Source organism: Neopsephotus bourkii, unplaced genomic scaffold, assembly GCF_033783945.1.
Source record: "Neopsephotus bourkii isolate Nb327-2 ecotype Australia unplaced genomic scaffold, CSIRO-AGI_Nbou_v1 NB_1556, whole genome shotgun sequence".
NCBI classification, from domain to species: domain Eukaryota; kingdom Metazoa; phylum Chordata; class Aves; order Psittaciformes; family Psittacidae; genus Neopsephotus; species Neopsephotus bourkii.
The window spans coordinates 30,284-55,714 of record NW_026902032.1 but is presented as its reverse complement, the minus strand read 5'-3'; the positions used below and the strand labels follow the sequence as shown (position 1 = coordinate 55,714).

At 41.7% G+C, this 25,431-nt stretch overlaps 1 protein-coding gene across 1 annotated transcript in view; it reads left to right on the top strand.

The window, feature by feature from the left end:
* Positions 1–25,431, top strand: part of LOC133221790 (ubiquitin-associated protein 2-like) — a gene marked incomplete at its 3' end in the record, with an annotated part of 60,246 nt that overhangs the window by 11,342 nt on the left and 23,473 nt on the right. Inside the window, exons 4-7 of the mRNA XM_061370962.1 lie at positions 746–908; positions 8,224–8,278; positions 8,742–8,845; positions 21,792–21,844. Coding sequence (XP_061226946.1) covers positions 746–908; positions 8,224–8,278; positions 8,742–8,845; positions 21,792–21,844 — 375 coding nt within the window. The remainder of the gene's footprint in view (positions 1–745; positions 909–8,223; positions 8,279–8,741; positions 8,846–21,791; positions 21,845–25,431) is intronic.

The following is a 25,431-nucleotide window of genomic DNA, read 5'->3' as shown; positions in this document are numbered from 1 at the left end:
ATTTTTTTTCTGGCTCACAACCTGCAACTACTCTTCTTAGGGAATCAAGCAACATTTCTTTCTCAAATCTGTCCTGTCACTGTTCAGTTTAGATTGCCAGAAGCTGCACCAAATGCTCTGACATACTTTTTCTGTGGCATCCCCTTGCTGTTCTCCCTTAGTCCCTAGCAAATGCTCCTTGCCTTTTTCCTCCTGTGGTTCTCCTCCACATCCCTTCGGGAACAGGGGGAGGGAAAGAAGTGGGGGAGTGAGAGAGAGGCTGCATGGCTGATTTATGGCTGACTAGGTTTAAACCATGACAGTTTGTTATTTTTTCCCCCTAAGCCATGTGCTTATTCTCTTATTCTCATCAGTCTCTTGTTCAGTGATGCTTATAAGCATATTTTCATTTCCTTGAGAGAAAAAGATATCTCTGCATCTTCCCTTGCTATAGAGGGAAAATGTTGCTTGCTTTGCAGGTTTTCTGCGTTGTGATTCCTTGAACTAGTTAAAGTCTGTTATAGCCTCATCTCTCTATGATGCATCATCTTAAGGTCCTTTTGAACCCTAACCATTCTATGTTGCTATATAAAAAAATAAAACACACCCTGGTTTTTCTTGTCCATTTGCATCAGTGTCATTTGCAAGGCATTATGTGATGTTATGCAAATACTCGGCCCCCAGAATTGGAGGGGTGTGAGGTGGAAGTATGGATTGAGAGCTGTCTCTTTCTTTTTGACTTTTATATCTAATTCTATCCAAATAGACTTCTTGGGAGACTGTAGGGGGAAAGAAGAAAAGCCTTGGAAAAGAAAGTTCAGAGAACAGAGAAAAACGAGGGGACAGAGAAGTGAGTCGCGGACGGGGAAGTTCCAACAGACGGGGAAGTTCCAACAGATGGGGAAGAGGAGGCAGCCATGGCCAAGAGTGTACGTATAGGGGTTCATGTCTAAAGATTCCAACATTTCTTGCAACTGAAACTGAGTTGAGAGCAAATGCTCAGTGCTGAAGGGATCATAACTTGTTTTTGTGACAGGTATGCTTGATCTGGTTTGGAGATGGTCTGTGCTTGTTCAGACACTCAATTTAATTTAAATTTCTGTCCTTTTTTGAGTAATTTATCTTGTACAAATTGCTGTTCTTTATGTAAGTTTTAGAATCTAGTCTTTGTAAGACTGCTGGAGAGCAAGTATGTTCCTGCACAGCTGATATACCTTTTTGTTTCTTTTAATGAAAACATTATTCAGCTTTGTCTCCATCTCCTTTTATGAGTGGGAGAACCTGAAGATGTTCTCATCTTCTCATAAGAGGAAGACTGGGATCAGTATTAATCTCTAGCATATATTACTCACATAAGCCAACCAAAGGCGAGTTTCTACAACAGAGAAAATTCTTTGAGTTTAAATATTTAAACACTTGCTACAGTTTATACAGGTGCATCTGATATTTCCAAGTTAGGTAGCATCATGTTAGATTGCCACTGAATACATGTTGATTTTTTGTGTAAGTATTATCAGCAGTATCAAAGTTGTATGCACTGCCAGTAAGGGTCATACACAGCACTGATAGATGAGCAGAGAAATGGAAATAAAGAAAATATGTTTAGCTTTTCACTAAATTGCAGGAAAAATATTTACAATATTAGCTAACTCTTCGAATTCATTATTGGAATATATTAAAGTATTGTGCCAGTGAAGACACTGTGAATTTAAGCTATGCTTAGAAAAAAATGAAATTGGATCAATCAAAATATATGTGAGGGGCAAAATTTTTGCAAGAGCCAGATGCTGATTATCTCTTTGTAAACTGAAATTCAAGATTTGTCAACCATCTGAAAAATCTTTATATTTGCTTCCCAGTCCGAGCCCAAGCAGGTGAGATGGTGCCGTTGGTGTGGGACTGGCACTGATTTCATGTCCTGAAATGGAACTCTCCCATTTATTTCTTTAAATGCTTCTTTTTAAGCATTTGTTGGTTATCCTTTATTCCATAAGTGCTTCAGCCACCTTTGATTTAGGTACATTCCTCTCACTTTTATCCCTTTTCATGTCTTGGTCTCAAAACAAAAGAATTGACGCAAATCATCTTTATGGTAATTTCTTGTGTAGCAGGCTGGTGTGCTCTGGATATGGAGAGCTGTTTTCTCAGATCAACTAATGGCAGCCTCCTCTGAAATGGGAGTGCAGTGGGCTCCTCAAGATGTTCCTTGGCAACAGGAGAGTACAAGATTTCATCTCTAGGACTCCTGGGGGAGGGATTTGATATGTACTTGTGCTGTTTCTTTGGGGTGGATCTGGTTGTCAGGCTTGCCTTCTGGTTTTGGTACCCACTCAGAGAAAATAAAAGCCACCTTAGAAGCTTTTTGGTAAGAGAAGGAATTTGGCATGGAAGAGTTGATAAGGATAAGTGTGGAAAGAGAATACTGTGGAGTATTGGGTACAACTCTGATCCTATCCTGTAGAAGAGATAGGAAAGATGTTGAAAATGGATTTGATATGGAATCAAGGGATGTGTAGTTGGTTTGGATTTTCACAGGTTGAAGTGGAAAGAGGCTTGTTTTTTCTTAAAGCAGGAAGAATGAAATTGAGTGGCCTAGGTACAGTGCAGATTGTGTAGGGAAGTGGGTATTAAATGAGTTAAATTGATAAAGTGCACAGCAAAGCTAAGTTACTGAAGTAATGTGTGACTTGACTTTGGAAACATTTTGCATTCAGAGGAGTCACTTCTCTTATGAATGACTAGTAAGGAGTCAATCAAAGACAGGCACATCCTTATGCAAGGACATGTAGCTTCCAGAGGGCTGCAAGAATGACTTTCTTGTGCCTGTGAATCAAATGGGTTGTGCAGATAGGTAGCATTGCAGAGTAGGGTGTGGTATAGTTCACAGCTACAGTTTTTGGTATGTTAGTGCTGTTAATTGATGGAATGTAAGTTTTTTGGAATTTGCTGTATAAAATAATCCTTTATACTCACATTATAAATATCAAGGCAGATTTTTTCTAAATACTTGGGTAATCTCAAATGCAGTCCATTATTTACTTTGTAAGCTTATACACTGCTTTTGTTGTTAACAGTGTAGCTCTCTAGATGAATGGCATATGTCTCAAGACAAAGCACTTAATCATCAAATCAAACTGACATATCTGACCGAAGAAAAAGGAAAAACTTCAATTTCTGTTCAGTGGCTTAGTGTACATAGAATTACTATATCTCTAACAAATATCTTAGACTGTGCATTCATGTGTGCAAATTATCTTAATGAAGTGTTCTCAACCGTTTGTGACAAACTTGTTGAACAACTTCACGTTCATTGTAGACTCAAATTTAAACAGGGGAGATTTAGGTCAGATATAAGGAAGAAGTTGTTTACTGTGAGGGTGGTGAGGCACTGGAACAGGCTGTCCATGTGTCATGGTTTAAGCCCAGCAGATAACTCAGAACCACACAGGTGCTCGCTCGCTCCCCCCCTTCTTCCCTCCCCCCTGCTCCTGGAGGGATGGGGAGTGGAACTGAAAGAATGTAAATCCCACAGATTGAGATAAGAACAGTCCAGTAACTAAGGTATAATAAAAAAATACTACTACTACCACCAGTAATAATAATGATAAGGGAAATAACAAGGGGATAAAATATAAAACTTAAAAGGGAAGGGAAAAAAAACAACAGTAAACTCAAGTGATGCACAATACAGTTGCTCACCACCCGCTGACCAATACCCAGCCCAACCCGAGCAGTGATCTGAGTCTTCTGGGTGACTCCCCTCAGTTTATATACTGGACATGATGTGCTGTGGTATGGAATACCCCTTTAGCTAGCTACTGGAGAGGGTCCAGTGGAGGGTAGCAAGGATGATCAAGGGTCTGGAGCATCTCTCTTATGAGGAGAAATTGGAGCATCTCTCTTATGAGGAGAAATGTGTGCCTGTTTAGTTTAGAGAAGACTGAGAGGGGGATCTCATTAATGCATATAAATATCTTAAAGGGGGGTACCAGGAGGGTGGTGCTAGACTCTTTTCAGTGGTGCCCAGCAATAGGATGAAGATCAATGCCCATAAACTAAAGCACAGGAAGTTTCACCTTAACATGAGGAAGAACTTCTTTACGTTGAGAGTGGCAGAGCACTGGAACAGGCTGCCCAGGGGGGTTGTGGAGCCTCCTTCTCTGGACCTACCTGGATGCATTCCTGTGTGTCCTGGGTTCAACTGTAGCAGTCATTTTTCTCCTTATTACCTGGTGCAGTGCTGTGTTTTCAACTTTAGTCTGAGAACAGTGCTGGTAACACACTAATGTTTTTAGTTGTTGATAAGTAATGTTTATTCCAATCAAGGACTTTTTAAGTCTCATGCTCTGCCAGTAAGGAGGGGCATGGGAAGCTGGGAGGAAGGAGAGACAGGACACTTGACCCAAACTAGCCAAAGGGGTTTTCCATACCACAGCATGTCATGCCCAGTATATAAACTGGGGGGAGTTACCCAGAAGGCCCAGATTGGTGCTTGGGTTGGTCTGTTTATCGGTTGGTGGGTGATGAGCAATTGTATTGTGCATCACTTGTGTTTGTTTTCCTTTTCTCTTCTTAGTTTTATATTCTCTCCCCTTGTTATTTTCCTTATCATTATTATTATTGGTGGTAGTAGTCATGGCTGACTTCGCGAACGAAGATTTGGGAAGGGCTTTACCCACGCTTACTACAAGCATGCTGATGACTAAGAAGGCCAATGTGAGATAGGCAAATCCTGCTGCAGAAAGCACAGCAAAAGTTCTCCTTGGGTGGTATAGGCGGGGTGCGATTCTTTCTACGTTGTCTTTTCCCCTCTAGACTAGTTCTGCATGAATTCTCAACAGCATTTTGTATGGTGTGTCTCCAAGTCTCCCAATTGGAGGCCAAGGTGAACCACTGATGGTAGTCAGTATGGCCAAGGCTAAGGTATTGTTTCAGGGAGTCCTTATATCTCTTCTTTGGGGCACTTCTCTTGCAGCAACCGGTGGCAAGTTCACCGTGAAACACAATCGTAGGGACGCAGTGATCCTTCATCCTGGAGACGTGCCCTGCCCAGTGCAGCTGCAATTTCAGCAATATGGCCTCGATACTGGTGACCCCTGCCTGTTTGAGGACAGTGACATTAGACACATAGTCAGTCCAATGGATGTTTAGAATTGTACGGAGGCAGCGCTGATGAAAGCGTAGGAGGAGTCGCAGGTGATGACGGTAGATGACCCATGATTCAGAGCCATATAAAAGAGTAGACAATACAATGGCTCTATGGACACTGATTTTTGTACATTTCTTCAGGTGTTTATTGCACCAGACTCTTTTATGGAGGTTTCCGAAGGCTCTATATGACTTTGCAATTCTGTTGTCTATCTCTTTGTCGATTGTGGCATCTGAGGAAATAATGCTTCCCAGATAGCTAAACTGCTGAACTGACTTAAGCTCTGACTCTCCAATGGTAATGTGGGGATGATGGTAATCTTCTTGTGGTGCAGGTTGGTAGAGAACTACTGTCTTCTTCAAGCTGACTTTCAGCCCAAAAAGCTCAGCCGCCTCCCCAAAGCAAGATGTTAAATGCTGCAGAGCTGCTTCTGTGTGGGCAACAAGGGCGGCATAATCAGCAAAAAGCAGTTCACGGACAAGATGATTTAGGGTCTTAGTGTGGGCCTTCAGTCGCCTTAGATTAAATAGGCTACCATCGGTACGATATTGAGTATGAATGCCATTTTGTTTGTCGAGATCTACTGTAGCCCTTTGGAGCATCATGCTGAAGAAGATTGTGAATAATTGTAGTAGTAGTATTTTTGTATTACACCTTAGTTACTGGACTGTTCTTATCTCAACCTGTGGGATTTACATTCTTTCGATTCTCCTCCCCATTCCTCCAGGAGTGGGGGGGAAGAAGCAGGGGGGAGTGAGTGAGCAGCTGTGTGATTCTCAGTTACCAGCTGGACTTAAACCACAACAGTGTGTAACCTGCTCTAGGAGGCCCTGCCTTGGCAGGGGTGGTTGGACTGGATGATCTCCAGAGGTCCCTTCCAACAATAATGTTTCTGTGTGCAGCTGCAGCTAAGAAAGCCAACAGGATGCTGAGTTAAGTCAACAAGGGCATCACCAGCATAAAGATGTCATCCCACTCTACTTAGCACTTGTCAGGCCACACCTGGAATACCATGTTCACTTTTGTTTCCTGCTGTGCAAAAAAGTTGTTGACAGGCTGGAGATGGTTCAGAGAAGGGCCACAAATATTATCAAAGGACTGGGAAGACTGCCGTATGAGGATTGTCTGAGAGAACTGGGTTTGGTCAGCCTTGTGAGAAGGTGGTTCACGGGACACCTTATCACTGTGTTCCAGTATTTAAAGGGTGTCTACAAAGAAGCTGAAGGCTCCCTTTTTACAAAGAATCACGTGGAAAGGATGAGTGGTAGAAGTTATTCCCAGGGAGATTCCAGTTGGACACAGGAGGAAAATTTTTCGCACTTTTAAGATTTGGCTGGACAGGGTGCTGGGACATCTAGCCTAGGTCATGCTTTGCCAAGACAGGTTGGACCAGATGATCCTTGAGGTTCCTTCCAACCTGGTATTTTATGATTCTGTCACCCAAAGTTGGGATAATAAAACTCCTTAATACCAATGTAATGTTAAGAAGCAGGCACTTCTTTATTGCAACTCTGGGTGCTAGGTGAAATTTTCACAAATCAAGCACACTCCATGCCAATTTTGTCATTACATTTACACACAAAAATTACAAGTTAGTCCACTCCCAGTTACAATGATTGGTTAGCAATTTGCATATAATTATAGTATCTGCTGTGTCATTCTCTTCTATTACTGTGCTTGCACGGAGGAAGTGTCCTTCACCTGGGCAAGGGTCTTCTCGGTCTGTGGGTGTATTTTTTAGTATCATAATGTGAGTATAATGAGGATAGTTAATCTAAAGGACACCCTAATCTTAGTTTGTTGCCAAGTTGGCTGGCTAGATATCTACCTTGCCAGGTTGTCAAATAATTCATCCTATATACCGTAGACCCTAGGTGCTCTGGTTTTGGTCTGGAGAGTAAGGACTAAGGCTAACATGTTACCGAGAACAGGGACTTAAAGCAACACAGCGGCAGATTTCAAGTAACACAGCAACCCATGCTAACATAAAAGCTAACTTCTTAAATCAAGGTGTTCCTATAGCTACCTGTTTCACAAACAAACATAATATAGAAAGATTCAATAAAACTTAAGATAATCTGCAGCAATTCTCTGACTTACCACATAATTTTGTCATTAAAATAAGCATCACTTTGCTCTCAGTCTGCAGCTCCTTGTAATACAAAATACTATTCATAGTCTTCCTCAAAGAAATCAACAAACTGGAGAAACCTCAGATATTGAGGTCCTAAAGAGGAGGAGATTTAAAAACAAAACAAAAAATAAAAACAAACAAACAAAAACGCCACCCCAAGACAAAAAACTATATAGAAAGATGCTGCATATAAGAAATAGTTTCTAACAGTTTCTGTAGACGTGTGCTTTATGGATGATTAATAAATAAGTTTTCATGCGTTGTTGGTGCTATGCGACATGGGAAAATAAAGCCATTCAGTGTATCAAGAAGCTTGTAAACAGGCTGGTAGCTTAAAACTGGAGGCAACAAATACTTGTTGAAATAGAAATTAATGTTCTTGCATGTGATAACAAGGTGGTTTGAGTAATTTGAATAGGGTAATTTTCATGTCAGTAACTGATTAAGGGGGAAGCAGAAGGAATGTGTAGTCAGGTTCGCAAAAGCACAGGAGGGTAGGGGGAGCAGGTGGGCTGAGTCAGAAGGAAGTGAATGGAATATTTAAACTTTCTCCTTATAGATAAAAAGTGGTGGGGAATTTCTTGATAGATTGGAGTACACAGGGAGTCTGGGATTCTAGAGCATCTTAGCAAGAGTGAGTAATTATAGACTAAGTTTTGAACTATCTCTAATGATTTTGCAATAGCTATTTCATATGGGGTGGGTCTTTAGGTAAGTCCTTTTGGCATTTGGAGCTCCTTCACTAGATACAGAAAAGATAGCAAAGAAATTTCAAGTCCTGCTGGAAGATGTACTCTTAGATGAACTTTGGCTTACTTGTGTGTGTTAGGGAAAAATTTTTCTGTGAGGAAATTTGGGAAGTAAATGATATTTAAGTATGGTATTTTCTAATGTGACAGACTAGTGATTGGTGGCTCTTCTGCTGTTGCTGTTACTTGTTAAACAGTGTTTTCTCTCCTAGTGTTTGGACGTGGCAGAGGGAGAGGAGCAGGGAGGTTTTCAGCCCAAGGCATGGGGTAAGAAACATGCAGAGCACAGATTTTGGCAATGGTCAAACTCAGTAGCAATATTAATTAACAATATTAATATTGTCTCTGTATGTATTAATATTGCTATGTGTTTGATATCCCAATATGGATGCAAAAAATCATAGATTTGTTAGAGGATTAATGGATTATTTTTGTTTTGTAATCATACACACCTATATAAACCTAATGTAAGTTTACCCAATGTCAGTATCTCATACTTGGAGAACCTATTTGTACCTATCAGTAGCAGCCACATAGTGCCTTGGAGGCTGAAAGTTCTGTGTCTCCTTTTTATCTATGTCTGCTCATAGAGGAAAAAAAATCTTTGAAGCAAAAACTATGTGGAAATTGAGATGTTAAATTTAATACAACTTCAGCTAAAAATGTTGACACTTGTGTTCAATGAATGACCCATGTGTTCTCTTCCATTTCTTAACTTTAAAAACTCTAGGACATTTAACCCTGCAGACTATACGGACTCTTCTGCCACTGATGGCTTTGGGACAAAATCAGATATTTGGGAGACTGGTCAGAATGATGCAGATGATGGAACTGGTAAGATGCTTCAAGAAGTGGAAGGATTAAAATGAAGAACTGTAGCAAATTGCAGTTAAAATAACCATTCTATTAGTGTTCAGTTAACTTCTGAAAATGTAAATACATCTCAGGTGACACAAATATTAGTTCACTTTTATAGCTTAGTTGCTACTGATATGCAGAGTACATGCTGTAGCCTGAGTGACTCTGGTTAGAATGAAGGGAAGGCAGTTTGCTTCTTTTGTTTGTTTGTTTTTGTTTGTTTGTTTTTAGTTCTAACAATCCCTGGAGAGACAAAGGGATTTGAAGAGTTATTGGAAGAACCTTGATTGTGAAGAAATGTTTAGATATCTGAAGTACTGCTTAAGAGCTTATCTAATGTAGTTAAGGAGTGTAAGTTCTCAGTGACACTGGGATAGCTTTGGCAGCCCCACCTGTACCACACAGGAATGTAAGGATGTGAGGTTGTGATGGAGGAGAGTTCCAAGATCTGGCAGCTTTGAAAATAATTATTAACTAAAGCATGAGTAGGCACTTGAATGGAAGCCAAAAGAACAGTCTGTCTGAAGATAGAGGCAGCTGTGGGTTTTTTTGTATGAAGTTTCAAGTGTGAAGTATGCACTCCCAGCTAAGGGGAAGACACAGACATAGTTTGGAAAGGAACCACTTAGCAATCATCTCATAGCAATTCAGAAATGAAGAATGTGACCTGCTTGTCTATGATTGGGAAAACAGGATACCTTGCTGCTTCCCGTACTTTGTGATGAGATGAAGACAAAGGAAACCCAGTGTCAGGATGGAGAAATTAATGTATGTTATTGTCCACAACTGGGAACCTTCAAGTGATAGGAGAATTTTTTTTAATTTTTTTTATTTTTATACACCAGCAAAGGGGAACTTTTCTGTTCTCTTCATTGCTGAAGCCTATTCAGATGATTTTTCATCAACCTCTGTGTCAAGGGTGGAAAGAAATGATGCTGGAGGGCAGTGTGTGCTTTGAACTCTGCTGTGAGCCTCTTGAGATACAGCTTCATTTCATACAAGCTATTCTGCACTTAACCAGAGAAAACAATAACAGGCTCCGAGTTTAGGAGGGGTTATTAGGCAGCTGTTTTGTCACTCTGAGTGCTTTCTAGTCCAGTGTTGGAGTGGCACTGAGTATATTAATGGTTATTGAAAGGGAGCTCTTTTGCCAAATTATGGCATCTTTCCAAGGAATTACTTTTGAAATTACTTGGTGCTATAGTGCAAACAGAAATGCACCTTTAACTTTCGCTCATGCTAGTTTATCAAATAAACTTATCAGGTAATGGGTTAGAAGGACACCTAATGGCTTGAAAATTCCCCAAGGGATACTGATACTGTTGTTTGCTATATGGTAGATATGGTAGTGGCAGGCAGGGTATATTGTCACAAGTAGTGCAGAAGCAATAAGGTTAACTAATTAAAGACAACATACCAGAAAGGCATGGGGAGACTAAACCAGAGGTAGAAAATTCATTTGTTTAATGAATGCAACTGTAAGGCTGTGGCTCACAAATAAGTGACTTTTGCTCTACTTCCCAAGTGAGCTTGAATGTTCGTGACCCTCCCTGCTAACTCTAGTTAGCCTTCATGTGCCTCTCCTATGGCAACCTATCTTCCTTCTTGTAGGCATCTCTTCAGTCTTCAGTAATGGAAGACTCCTCAGTCTTTGGTAATCGAAGAATTCTGCCTAGGAATAAGAGTAGTTTGGTGCGGGTAAACTGATTCCTATAAGAGTACAAATGTGTCTACATAAGGGGTTTGCTGCTAACCAGGTTGGTGGAAATTCAAAATGTACAAGTTGACATGTGGAATTTCTTTTTGGATGTCAAGTGTGTTTTCGCTGTTAGGTTTTGTATGTGTCACTGGGAACTTCACTGAACTTCAGTAATGCAATTTAAGGTATGTATGGAAAGTTGGGGAGCATAGTATGGAGAAGAAGGTGTGAGAAGGCATTTGTGAATTTTCCCTAGTCCTGTCAGATGATGGTTCATAGGGGTATAAATGAGTGGGTGTCAGTGTAGGGAGTTCCTGCAAAATCATTTGGTTGGTGGAAATTTAAACTAGTTAAGTGTGAATGTTCTTTTTGGGTGCTAAGTGCCTTTTTGCTGATAATCTTAATTTACTTTCAGTGCAAATGAAAAAGACACCATAACTAACAAAACAAAAATGTCTATGTATATGACTATAGGAAGAGTGTTTTATTTTAGTGTTTCTTCTTTAGACAAGCTGTAGGAATGTCAGAATAAGTCCCTGAGCCAAAAATATCTCTTTTTAAAGAGTAGGCTTTGAAATGGAATAATTTAATTTTGTTCAAGTCGGAAGCACATTCAGCCTTGTGATGGAAAGCATCTTGTGGTCTATTAGAGGAGGCTGCAACTGGGGTAGTAGTTTTAAAGCAGAAGAGATGGAAGCAGGGATAAGGAGGAGTGGCAGACAAGGTGTGGGGCTGGAAGCAGGTTGTACAAAGTTGAGCTGGTGGTTTGGCTTGTTAATCACAAATACTAGTTTTCAGTTGTGGTTTTTTGGTCGGGTTTTTTGTTTGTTTGGTGGTTTGGTTTGTTTTTTTATTTATTAATTTATTTCTTTATTTTATTATTTACAATGCTGTTACCTTAGTTACAAATCAACAGTCCCAGTAATAAATCACAGAATCACAGAATCCCAAGGGTTGGAAGGGACCTCAAAAGATCATCTAGTCCAACCCCCCTGCAAGAGCAGGGTAACCTAGAGTACATCCCACAGGAACTTGTCCAATCGGTCCTTGAATATCTCCAACGTAGGAGACTCCACAACCCCCCTGGGCAACCTGTTCCAGTGCTCTGTCACTCTCACAGTAAAGAAGTTTTCCCTGATGTTCACATGGAACCTCCTATGCTCCAGTTTACACCCATTGCCCCTTGTCCTATCACTGGACATCACTGAAAAAAAACCCTAGCTCCATCATCCTGACACTCACCCTTTACATATTTGTAAATGTTGATGAAGTCACTCCTCAGTCTCCTTTTCTCCAAGCTAAAGAGACCCAGCTCCCTCAGCCTCTTCTCATAAGAGAGATGTTCCACTCCCTTAATCATCTTTGTGGCTATGAGCTGGACTCTTTCAAGCAATTCCCTGTCCTTCTTGAACTGAGGGGCCCAGACCTGGATGCAATATTACAGATGCGGCCTCACCAAGGCAGAGTAGAGGGGGAGGAGAACCTCTCTTGACCTACTAACCACACCCTTTCTAATACACCCTAGGATGGAATTGGCCTTCTTGGCCACAAAGGCACATTGCTGGCTCATGGTCATCCTCCTATCCACCAGGACCCCCAGGTCCCTTTCCCCTTCACTACTTTCCAGCAGGTCAACCCCCAACCTGTACTGGTACATGGGGTTGTTCTTCCCCAGATACAAGACTCTACACTTGCCCTTGTTGAATTTCATCAAGTTTCTCCCCACCCAACTCTCCAGCCTATCGAGGTCTTGCTGAATGGCAGCACAGCCTTCTGGTGTGTCAGCCACTCCTCCCAGTTTAGGATCATCAGCAAACTTGCTGAGGGTACACTCAGTTCCCTCATCCAGGTCACTGATGAAAATATTAAACAGCACTGGTCCCAGCACCGACCCCTGAGGTACTCCACTAGTCACAGACCTCCAGCTAGATTCTGCCCCATTGACTCTCTGCCTTCTTCCCTTCAACCAGCTCTTGATCCACCTCACTACCTGATCATCAAGCCCACACTTCCTTAGCTTATCTATGAGGTTGCTGTGGGAGACAGTATCAAATGCCCTACTGAAATCAAGAAAAACCACATCTACTGCTCTACCATCATCCATCCACCTAGTTACTTCCTCATAGAAGGCTGTAAGGTTGGTCAAAGATGACTTTCCCTTGGTAAAACCATGTTGGCTGCTCTTAATGACCCCCTCATCCTTGATATGTCTAGAGATGGTGTCAAGAATAAGTTGTTCCATCACCTTTCCAGGGATGGAGGTAATGCTGACCGGTCTATAATTACCCAGGTCCTCCTTCTTCCACTTCTTATAGACTGTCGTGACACTTGCCATCCTCCGATCCTCAGGAACCTCTCCTGTTTCCCACAACTTACCAAAGATGATGGAGAGTTGCCGAGCAATGACCTCTGCCAGCTCCCTCAGCACCCGTGGGTGTATTCCATCCGCACCCATCGATTTATAGATGTCCAGGCTGCTTAACTGATCCTTAACCCAATCCTCATGTACCAAAGCAAACTCCTCCTTTGTCCTGACTCCTTCTGGGGCTACAGGAATCTTGGGCCTCTGGGGAGAGTCTGCAGGAGTAAAGACAGAGGCAAAGAAGGCATTCAGCACCTCTGCCTTAAGTTACTAATGTGTAGTTACTATAGATGTGAATGTATATATATATGGAAATCCATAAAACCTGCAGTGGGCTAGTGAGGATGTCAGATAAGAGTATACACTGAGGAAGTACGGGATGGAAATCCCTCTTTATTTCTCATTACCCAGTCCTGTTTCTTCTTTCATCTTAGGAAAAAAAAAAAATTAGCTCATGATAGCAACTTGAAAATTAGTCTTTGATCTGCAGTTACATTAAAAAAGGAGATAACTGGGTGACTACCCAGAGAAACAAAAACAGTTTTGCATATAAAAAAGTTTTCTGAACTTTGTGAATTTTTGAGTATTCACTAAATATTTCCTCTTCAAGCCAGTGCTGGGAAAGGATTGACATCAACATTTTAAAACATATACACTATATTTTTAAAAATGTAGTTGGCCCTATATGTGCTCTGAAAGTGCTCTAGAACTTGTCCTGAATTGTTGCAGGCACCAGAGGATTTGTGATAGCCTGAATGAAAGGTGTTTCTAGGTGAACCATCATGCAATCTTATAGAAAAGCTAGCTGGTTCTGTGGAAGTAAAATTTAGCAATGATGGTTGAAATAAAAAAAGAGAGTAAAGGGCACATCTTTAATGGTTCATAACATTTAAATTTAGATGTATTCTAAATAATTCAGCATCAGATTTTCTGCATCCTAATTTTTCTAGAAATGAGCACAAATGAAAGGCAAAGAGAAGGGACAGGTAAGAGAAACAAAACTACCAAAAAGGTCATCCAAAAGGGAATAAACTTAAACACCATGACTGATATTTTCTTACAGTCATGCTGAGAGTTCAGTCTCTTTCCTTTTTCATAATGTACAAGTCAGTGGGATCTTAAGGTCCTTTACAACCTTAACTATTCTATGATTCTATGATTTTGTGATCCTGCACATCAAATCACAGTAGGAAGAAAAGGACATACATTTGGGATAGACCAAAATAAAATTATTTTGGTGCTAGTATCTATGACTGATTATTTTTTAAAAAGGGGAACCCTCCCAAAAAAGAAAAACCAACAAAAATACCACCCCCAGAAAAAAACAAAACAAAACAAAAAAAACCCAACAACAAAAATGAACAACCAACCAAAACAAAAACCAACCAACCAAAAAACCCCACCAAAAACCAAACAAAAAAACCCAAACAGAAAAAGACAACAAACAAAAAATAACACCAACCCCCCCCCCCCCCCCGAAAAAACAAAAGCCGCAAAAAAAAACCAGAAAACCACCAAATAATGTGACAGGGAGTGAGGAATTGGAGGAAAATAGCTATGAAGACTTACCAAAGCCATATAGTATATTGCTTTATAACTTTCTAAAACCAAATTTTTTATGAATGGAAATATGAAAGAGTCAAAGCCATTGAGGTTGAAGTTGCTATGACAAGGATCCTTGAGAACACAACACAAAATTTCAGTGGAAAACAGAGAACTCTTAAATTGTGATGCTTTTCAAGGCTTGGGGGTAAAGGTTGGGCAGAGGATATATGGGAGTTACAATAATGCCAAGGTGGATTTTGGACTAAAAGGAAATTATACACTTGTGGCAAGGTCAGACATAGAATTCCATCAATAGGAGGAAGGAGTTAGCAAATGGGATTTAATGCAGAGAAGAGCAGTGAAATAACTGAGGCTGTAATGTTTGAGTTGGGAAGGTAGAGTGTTAATAAGCCACAATATAATGTACTTGGCTTGGGTAAGCTAATAAAAGATCGAAGGTTTGTGTTTAAAAAGTATTTAAAAAGTAAACTCACAGAACCGTGGTCATAATTAGGAGCAACAAGCAAACATTTAAATTGAATGTCAGGAAAATGTCCCAAGTATTATTCTAAATAGGTTTGATCTCCCAAATGTGACAGGGGGATGTTCAAAAGTTGGGCTTGATTTGTCTGAGCTCTTTTTGTGTTTGTTTTAGCAGACTCTGAGCTGTGTTGTTAGAGTTCTGGCACCAGCATACGGTTTCTCTTCTGCAGAGGCAGGCCTTTCTCTGACTGATGGGAGATAAATATAAGCAGGGCAAATACCAGAATTTATTTCTTAAAGAAGATATACCATAGGAAGAGCTCCTGTGCTGGTTAGGGGAAGGGAAAGAAAATCAACTGTTTCTCTAAAAACTTCTTTTCATTGGGCTTTACCTCCTTACCAAAATTTCTGTGGAAATGTGTGTTTTAGTCTGGAAATTTGAGGCATTGTAGTAATTTTGCTGTGCTCAGGTATGATTATTAGTTATTTTTCAGCATGTAGAAATCTCCTGGTTAAGGGCTGTTTGGTAAAATTTAAGCATGAGATGTTTCTAGCAACTCCATATTGCTCTACAGAGCTAACACAGAGTGGATGTTACCTTGCTCAGGACCTGCCAAATAATTTTAGACCACAAGGTATTAAACTCACCTCTTCTCCCTACCATGTGTATATCTTCGTGGAAGGTTTGTTTGCCTCGCTGGATTAGTGCTATTAGACCCTCCTCTGCCCAAACCAGTGCATTCATAGAATCATAGAATAGTTAGGGTTAGAAAGGACCTTAAGATCGTCTAGTTACAACACCCCTGCCATAGGCAGGGACAAATGATGCTAAAACATGTCACTCAAGGCTCTATCCAACTTGGCTTTGCCAGCGATGGAGCATTCACAACTTCCCTGAGCAACCCATTCCAGTGCCTCACCACCCTCACAGTAAAGAACTTCTTCCTTATAGCTAACATGAAATTCCCCTGTTTAAGTTTGACCCCAATCCCCCTTGTCCTATCAATGCAGTCCCTAATGAAGGGTCCCTCCCCAGCATCCCTGTAGGCCCCTTTCAGATACTGGAATGCTGCTATGAAATCTCCACATAGCCTTCTCTTCTCCAGGCTGAACAGCCATAACTTTCTGAACCTGTCTTCATATGGGAGGTCCTCCAGTCCATTGATCATCCTCGTGGCCCTCTCTGGACTTCTTCCAACAGCTCCATGTCCTTTTTATGTTGAGGACGTAAGAACTGTACACAGTACTCCAAGTGAAGTCTCACGAGAGGAGAGTAGAGGGGCAGAATCACCTCCTTCAACCTGCTGGTCACGCTCATGTCAATGCAGCCCAGGATACAGTTGGCTTTCTGTGCTGTGAGCACACACTGCCAGCTAATGTTAAGCTTCTCATCAACCAAAACCCCCAAGTCCTTCTCCATAGGGCTTCTCTGAATCTCTTCTCTATACCTTAAAAACCTTTTGCTTGCTAAAGCAATATTAGTTTGCACATATAAAATGCTGACTAAAGCAGAGGGCAGCCTTGGTCAGGGATTAGTAAAGCTAATTTGAAGATTCAAGGAATAGTTAGGGTTGGAAAGGACCTTAAGTCATATAGTTCCAACCCCCCGCCATGGGCAGGGACAGCTCCCACTAAACCATGTCACACAACACTCCCTCCAACCTGGCCTTCAACGCTGCCAAGGATGGAGCATTCACAGCTTTCTTGGGCAACCTCTTCCAGTGCCTCTCCACCCTCACAGTAAAGAACTTCTTCCTTATAGCTAGCTTAAACTTCTCCTGTTTAAGTTTGAACCCATTCCCCCTTGTCCTATCACTACAGTCCATAATGAAGATTCCCTCCCCAGCATCCTTGTAGGCCCCCTTCAGACACTGGAAGGCTGCTATGAGGTCTCCACGCACACTTCTCTTCTCCAGGCAGGATCGCCTCCTTTGACCTGCTGGTCGCATTTCTTTTAATGCAGCCCAGGATACGCTTGGCATTCTGGGCTGCAAGCACACACTGACAGTTTCTCATCAACCAACACCCCCAAGTCCTTCTCCTCAGGTCTTCTCTGAATCTCTTCTCCATCCAACCTGTAGCTGTGCCTGGGATTGCCCCCATGCAGATGTAGGACTTGGCTTGGTTGAACTTCATGAGGTTAGCATTGGCCCACCTCACAAGCATGTCGAGGTCCCTCTGGATGGCATCCCTTCCCCTCCAGCATATGAAGCGAACCACACAGCTTGGTGTTGTTGGCAAACTTGCTGAGGGCGGACTCAATCCCACTGTTCATGTTGCCAACAAAGATGTTGAGCAAGATCGGTCCCAACACCAACCCCTGAGGGACACCGCTCATTACTGCTATCCTAGACCTACTGGTCTTTCTAGTCGGGATGCAGCGCTCCTGAGCTTGTAAGTGTGGAAAAGAATGCTTGAGTTTAGTGATAGCATTAACACAAGCTGGATTTGATGCTCTCTTCAGGGGCTTGTTTCTGGCTGAACTTGTCTTAGAATCATAGAATGGTTAGGGTTGGAAAGGACCTTAAGATCATCTGGTTCCAAACCCCCTGACATGACCAGGTACACCTCATACTAATTCATCTCACCCAAGGCTCTGTCCAACCTGGCCTTGAACACTGCCAGGGATGGAGCATTCGCAACCTCCCTGGGCAACCCATTCCTGTGCCTCACCACCATTACAGGAAGAATTTCTTCCTTATATCCAATCTAAACCTCCCCTGTTTAAGTTTTAACCCGTTACCCCTTGTCCTATCACTACAGTCCCTAATGAAGACTCCCTCCCATTCCAGCATCCTTGTAGGCCCCCCTCAGATACTGGAAGGCTGCTATGAGGTCTCCACGCAGCCTTCTCTTCTCCAGGATAAACAGCCCCAACTTTCTCAGCCTGCCTTCATACAGGAGCTGCTCCAGTCCCCTGATCATCCTCATGGCCCTCCTCTGGACTTGTTCCAACAGACCCATGTCCTTTTTCTGTTGAGGACACCAGAACTGCACACAATACTCCAAGTGAGGTCTCACAAGAGCAGAATAAAGGGGCAGGATCACCTCCTCCGACCTGCTGATCACGCTCCTTTTGATGCAACCCAGGATACGGTTGGCTTTCTGGGCTGCGAGCGCACACTGCTGGCTCATGTTCATTTTCTCATCGACCAGCACCCCCAAGTCCTTCTCTGCAGGGCTGCTCGGAATCTCTTCTCTGCCCAGCCTGTAGTTGTGTCTGGGATTGCTCCGACGCAGGTGTAGGACCTTGCACTTGGCATGGTTAAACTTCATGAGGTTGGCATGAGCCCACCTCACAAGCGTGTCAAGGTCCCTCTGGATGGCATTCCTTCCCTCCAGCATATCAACCGAACCACACAGCTTGGTGTCATCGGCAAACTTGCTGAGGGCGCGCTCAATCCCACTGTCCATGTCAGCAACGAAGATGTTAAACAAGACCGGTCCCAACACTGATCCCTGAGGGACACCACTCCTAACTGGTCTCCAGCCGGACATTGAGCCATTGACCACAACTCTTTGTGTGCGGCCATCCAGCCAGTTCTTTATCCACTGAGTGGTTCATTCATCAAATTGATGTCTCTCCAATTTAGAGACAAGAATGTCGTGTGGGACAGTGTCGAACGCTTTACACAATTCCAGGTAGATGACATCAACTGCTTTACCGCTGTCCATCAGTTCTGTAGCCCCATCATAGAAGGCCACCAAATTGGTCAGGCAGGATTTCCCCTTGGTGAAGCCATGCTGGCTGTCACCAAGCACCTTGTTGTTTTTCATGTGCCTTAGCATCCCTTCCAGGAGAATCTGCTTGAAGATTTTGCCAGGCACAGAGGTGAGACTGGTCTGAAATTCCCCGGGTCATCCATTTTCCCCTTCTTGAAAATGGGGGTTATATTTCCCATTTTGCAGTCATTGGGAACTTCACCTGACTGCCATGATTTTTCAAATATGATAGCCAGCGGCTTAGCAACTTCATTCGCCAGCTCCTTCAGGACCCACGGATGGATTTCATCATGACCCATGGACTTGTGCACGCTCAGATTTTTAAGATGGTCTCAAACCAATTCCTCTCCTACAGTGGGCCCAAGGTCTCCATTCTCACAGTCCCTGCGTCTGCCTTCCAAGACGTGGGTGGTACGGTCAGAGCCTTTGCTAGAGAAGACCGAGGCAAAGAAGTCATTCAGAACCTCATTCTTCTCCAAATCCTGTGTAGCTAGTTCACCCGAGAGCTTCCTGAGGGGGCCTACGTTCTCCCTAATCTGTTTTTTATTTGCTATGTACCTGTATGTCGTGGTTTAACCCACAGCCAGACAGCTTGTTACCCACTCCCCCCCTTCTTGCCCTCCCCCTACTCCTGGGGGAATGGAGAGGGGAATCAAAAAGAAATGCAACTCCCACGGGTTGAGATAAGAACAGTTTAGTAACTAAGGTATAACACAAATCACTACTGCTACCACCAATAATAGTGATGATAAAGGAAATAACAAGGGAAGAGAATACAACACCCCATCACCAGGTGACTGATAACTTGCCCCCCCCAGCCCAATCAAGCACCAACCCATACCTCCTCCAACCCTGCAGTCCACCTGCCCTTCCGGCTAACTCCCCGTTACATCCTGGGCATGACGTGCTGTGGTATGGAATACTTCTTTGGTCAGTTTGGGTCAGGTGTCCTGTCTCTGCTTCCTCCCAGCTTCCTTCCTCCCTGGCAGAGCATGAGGCCCACAAAGTCCTTGGCCAAACCAAAACATCATTGTTTTTCAGCTCTGTTCCCACCTGAAAGTCAAAACACAGCCCTGCACCAGCTACCAAGAAAGAGAAAAATGACTGCCACTGCTAAACCCAGGACACTGTAGAATCCCTTCCTGTTATCCTTAATATCCGTAGCCAAGTTTTAATTCTAACTGGGCCTTAGCTTTTCTAACCTGGTCTCTAGCTTCCCGGACAATAACCCTGTACTCTTCCCAGGCCGCCTGTCCTTGCTTCCACTTTCTATAAAGCTCTTTTTTCGTTTGAATTTTCCTCAGGAGCTCCTTATCCATCCAAGGAGGTCTCCTGGCCCTCCTGCTGCACTTCCTTCTGGTTGGGATGCAACACTCCTGAGCTTGTAGCAGGTGATCCTTGAAGACCAACCAAGAGTCTTGAGCCCCCCTGCCCTCTAGGGCTATATCCCATGGAACCTTACTAAGCAGGTTCCTGAAGAGGCCAAAGTCTGCTTTTTTGAAGTCTAGGGCAGTGAGCTTGCTGCACGCTCTTCTCACTGTCCTAAGGATCTCAAATTCAACCATCTCGTGGTCGCTGCATCCAAGGCTGCCCTGCAGTGCCACATTTCCAACGAGCCCTTCCCTGTTGGTGAGCACAAGGTCAAGCATGGCACCTCTCCTTGTCGGTTCCTCTATTACTTGCAGAAGGAAGTTGTCTTCCACACAATCAAGGAACCACCTGGATTGCTTGTGCCGGGCCGTACCGTCATTCCAACAGATGTCGGTGTGGTTTAAGTCACCCATGAGAACAAGGGCCTGCAAGCATGAGGCTGTTCCTATCTGTCTACAGAGCGCTTCATCCACAGTTTCCTCTTGACCAGGTGATCTGTAACATATCCCAACATTAATGTCTCCCATGGCTGTTTTCCCTTTAAGCCTAACCCACAGGTTCTCTGTTATCTGCTCACCTGTCCCCAGACAGAGTTCCATACACTCCAGCCTATCCCTAACATAAAGGGCAACTCCCTCTCCACGCCTGCCAGGCCTGTCTTTTCTAAAGAGTCTGTAACCTTCCATTCCAACACTCCAGTCATAGGAGCCATCCCACCATATTTCTGTGATTCCTATAATGTCATACCCCCATAGACAAGCACACATCTCTAATTCCTCTTAGAGGTTTCCTGGTTAAATAAAAGAATGATTAAAGCAGTAATTCTTATGCTTTTGTACTTGATCAGAGGTGATGGTAGCAGGAACAGTACTGATGATATTTTCTTTGCTCATGGTTATGTAGTTTAAATGAAAGTTCTGGTTGTTGCTTTGATAATTTTCCCGATGCTGATGCTTCTGTCCATTTATTGCTCTTGCTTGTCTGTGCCTCCTCTTTCCTATGGAAGGGATCAGGTTTTTGCATCTGTAGTGTTGTTTCCTGTAGTTTTCCTGTTGCTGCACACTGTGGACTGCGTACTGTGCTCCAGTGTTTGCCAAATAAATTCTCCCACAAGTTGCAGGAAGAAGTGTTTTGCACCTACACTGGAAGCTTATTGATACTTATGTTGCCATTATTTCAATTATGTTTGTTTTAAAATAAAACTGCTCTATTAGGGGAAGGGATTGGGGTTGTTTTGCTCTGTGGAGAGAGTTAACAGGTTGGAAAGGGACCTCCAGAAGCATAGCTCAGGTCTTGAATTTGAGTATGTTGAAAGTAGGATTGTGGATGTCAGAGCAGGTGTTGTGGTTCTGTTTCCTTCAGGCTATGTATGAATTTGTACATGAAACTGGGAGGTCCCATGGGAGGATTGAGTAACTTTCATTGGGAACATAGGAGGAAGCTCTTCCAGTATTTGGAATTAATCACTGGTTGCAGACATATGTTCATGTGAATTACATCTGGTACCATAGTGGCTAAGAAATTCCTGAAATCAGAAATTAAAGGGGGGTGTTTGAACTTCCCAAAATTTCAAATCTGCAGACCAGTTTTCTAGAGCTTCCCATATTTCCAACCACCATGTCCTTGCTTTGTCTTCCACTAATAATGAAAACAGGATCACTTATAAAGCAGAACAGTTGAAATATGACACTGTGCTTTTAGCATGTAACTGTTTTCTTTCCTTACCCAAATTACAATAGGAGCATGGAAAAACTCGAGGGAAGAATGGACAGCAGAAGACTGGAATGAAGATGTAAGTGTACCTTGTTGGATAGGCCAATTGATTATTTACCCTTTTCAGAGTTTCTGTATTGTCTTCAAGAACTAAATGTTTGAAGTAATACTTTGTTTTATGCATGTGATATTTCTTATTGTGTTTCTTGCTGTAATTCCTGTTTAAAATACATATATTTAGATAAACTTATTTTTAAAATAAAATTTAATCAAGAAATATAAATTTATTTTGCTGGGTAGACAATACATAAGATTTATCCCAAATTAAGTATTTGTGAATTATAGTTTTCCATTGCTCAGTGCTGCTGGGTGTTAACCACATAGTTTCCCCTGCTATTGTGTAGGGATTTAAAGACATAGTCTCACAAGACTTCTATGTAATTAAAGTGCTGAAGTTTACTATCAACTTTAGACTCCTCATCTGATGCCTTTTGTTTGAAATCCACATAATTGTTCCACTTAGTCCACTTCATGTGAATATTAAAAAAAGGATCTAGTAGTATGTTGACGTTAGCACTTAATTGCATCATTCCTGTTGTTTCATCATGATGTGTTGTCTAAAGTACAACAATTTTGGTTCTCATTCTTTATCAAGGAAGAGATGTCTTCATGTCTGAAAAATATTTGGCATTTGTGATTACATGTGAAAATAGCATTTGTGATTTTAAGTTTTCAGTTATTGTATTAAAGCTTAAGCAGTTCAGAAAATAAACTAGGTAGCAAGATATATGGAAAGGAAAACTTAGCTTTTAAGAAGCTTTTCATCTTTTATAGGAACATCCATTATTTCAAGTTTGTTTACAGTAGAGTAAGAGATTGTCTTGTAAGTCATCCCTTTTGCCCCCTCCTATAGGGTGGCATGTCAGTGTTATCCCTAGAAATGTGTGAATGTGTCATATAACATATATGAAAACTCTGTGCTTACTAATGAGAGAGATGTCTTTTGAGAAAAAAGAAACTCTAAAATTCCAAGGTTTTCTGTGTCAGTTACTGCCATCAAAAGCTGGCATCTGTTGTTTTTTTAAACCTGTCCTCTGTTTCTGCAGTATATGCTAGAGGTCGATGAAGGGATAATGAAAATTTATATCCATGTTCTCACCTTGTTTAATGCTGGTACAACACAGCATTCATAGTATGGGAAGGGTGTTGAGCAATGCTGACTGGGGATAGAAATTTAGAATTTTTTTAAAATTAATTATTAACCTTAGAAATTTGCACATGAATCTTGAAAGAGCAGCAGATGATATCTCTAGCTTGTTGTTATTTTTTATTAATTTTAGAGTGGGTTTTCCTCTTAAAGTTGTGATCATATTCTTCTGGCTAAAGAAAATAAAGTTTAACTACAGAAACTATCAGAAGGGGAGAAATAGAATACATACACATTGCTGGAAAGTGGATGAAGGCAAACATTTTCTGTACAATATTGATAGTCTTAGTTTTAATTTGAAACAACAACAACACTTTAGAAAAAAAGAAAAAAACTTATTTTAGTAGGTGTGTTTGCTTTACCAGGAAGCAGCATGAGAACTTGATTTAATTTCTTTAACTTGAGTACTTCGTATCAAAATGGTAATAAAGTTTTGTTATTTATGATTTGTTGATGTTCAGTTTTCATGAGGATGGTGGAGTATATTTTCCTGTTGTCCTTCCTTGCCTATCAAATGGCCACAGGAGCTGGTGGCTAGTTCTTAAATATATTGTCTGTTTGGTGATTGAAGAATGATTTTTATCATAGAAACAGGAGCTGAAAAGCACAGGTATTTAACTACATATGGAGGAAATGCCCTTGTGAGTCCGATGTTTACAAATGGTTCACCAATGTTCATTCAGGTCTGAAAAAATGTGAGGGCCTCAGTGAAAAATTTGTGAGTGTAGTGCATGGTGAGCATAAATAACATTGCTAGGAACCAATAATACTATTTCCAAAGAATACTAAATACCTCTGTGTAATAAAACTTTTAAGCTTCTTCCGTGTGAAGTATGTTTTTTGACAAATGCCATAGTCCCAGCAGACATCTGCATTAGGTGCTTGATAGGAGCTTGTGGCAGTGAGTTTGCCACAGGGTGTAGTGTAAACTTCAGTGTAGTCGAGCTGGTACATGGAGACGTGTTTTGCATGCTGGCTCATTTGAAGAGTACATTTCCTGTCTGATACATCAAGCATGTTTTTGCATTGTCACAAACATCCTCAGGCTCCTTGATTTGCTTAGCTTTCAGGATTCAGCAGTGTTTTGGCAACAGTGAGTCTTACCCTGTGTTATGTGAGCATAAGGAACTGTTGACATTACAAAGAATTTAATATTTAACCAAGGGATTGCAGACAATAGGCTGCTACTCATGCCATTAGCTGAATTCCTTGTGCCATATAATGCAGGAGTCTCATAGCACTACAAAAAGTACGGTACATGTTGTTACAAAATAACACATACAGTGGGGAAAGGAATGAACAAGAGAAACAGGCTTTTTAATTGCAAACATGCCTGAGATGAATCTTCTTTCTTCATTTTGGTCAGTACATAGAGTTGTGGGCTGGCAGCATTATGTGCAGGACAGTTGTGTTCAAGAAAGATGGGATTAAAATACACTGTATTGGAAGCAGGAAAAGTAAATGGAAGGAGAACTGTGGTTGTATTCATTTTTTCATGACAGTATGTGGCACATAAGTGGGTGCTAGGAGAATACATGGAACACTTGAACTTTGCCTCTGAGTAGTAAGTGATTTGCTCCTAGTCTGCTCTTCTGCATCCTGCTTAAATCAACAGTGTTTCACAGGAGAATCCCAATCAGATGACCATGTTCAGGGATATATGTGCTTTGAGTAGAGCTGCCCATGGGTTGGCAGATGAAATTGGCTCATGTCACAGTATCACAGTATCACAGTATGTTAGAGATTGGAAGGGACCTCAAAAGATCATCTAGTCCAATCCCCCTGCCGGAGCAGGAACACCTAGATAAGGTTACACAGGAACGTGTCCAGGCGGGTTTTGAATGTCTCCAGAGAAGGAGACTCCACAACCTCCCTGGGCAGCCTGTTCCAATGTTTCGTCACCCTCACTGAGAAGAAGTTTCTTCTCAGGTTTAAGTGGAACCTCTTGTGTTCCAATTTGTACCCATTACCCCTTGTCCTTTCATTGTTTGACACTGAGAAGAGCCTGGCTCCATCCTCGTGACACTCCCCCTTTATATATTTATATACACTAATAAGGTCCTTGATGTTCTTTAAACTGGGCTGCCAGCAATGTGATTAAAAATGCATAATTTCCTGGAAGAGTTGTATTCAAATGTCACATTCTGAAAGGATTCTTTGTGAGTGTTTGAATAAGTCAGTTATACTTCAGTCTAAATACAAAGCTACACCGAAGTAGTTAAAGGTGATTTTTGAGCAAATTTGATTTAAAATATAGCCATTATACATGCATATCTTTATCTGGTTAAACCTAACCTGCACTGCTTTAAGATCTAGTGTTGCTTGCAAGTATTTCTGTTAATAGAAATTAATTAGCCCTATGAAGTTATAGCTGTTTAACAGCTATTTTTTTAAAGAAAAGCTATTAAAAAACATAAACAAATGCCTCCCCACCCCCCCCAAAAAAAACCACAAAACCC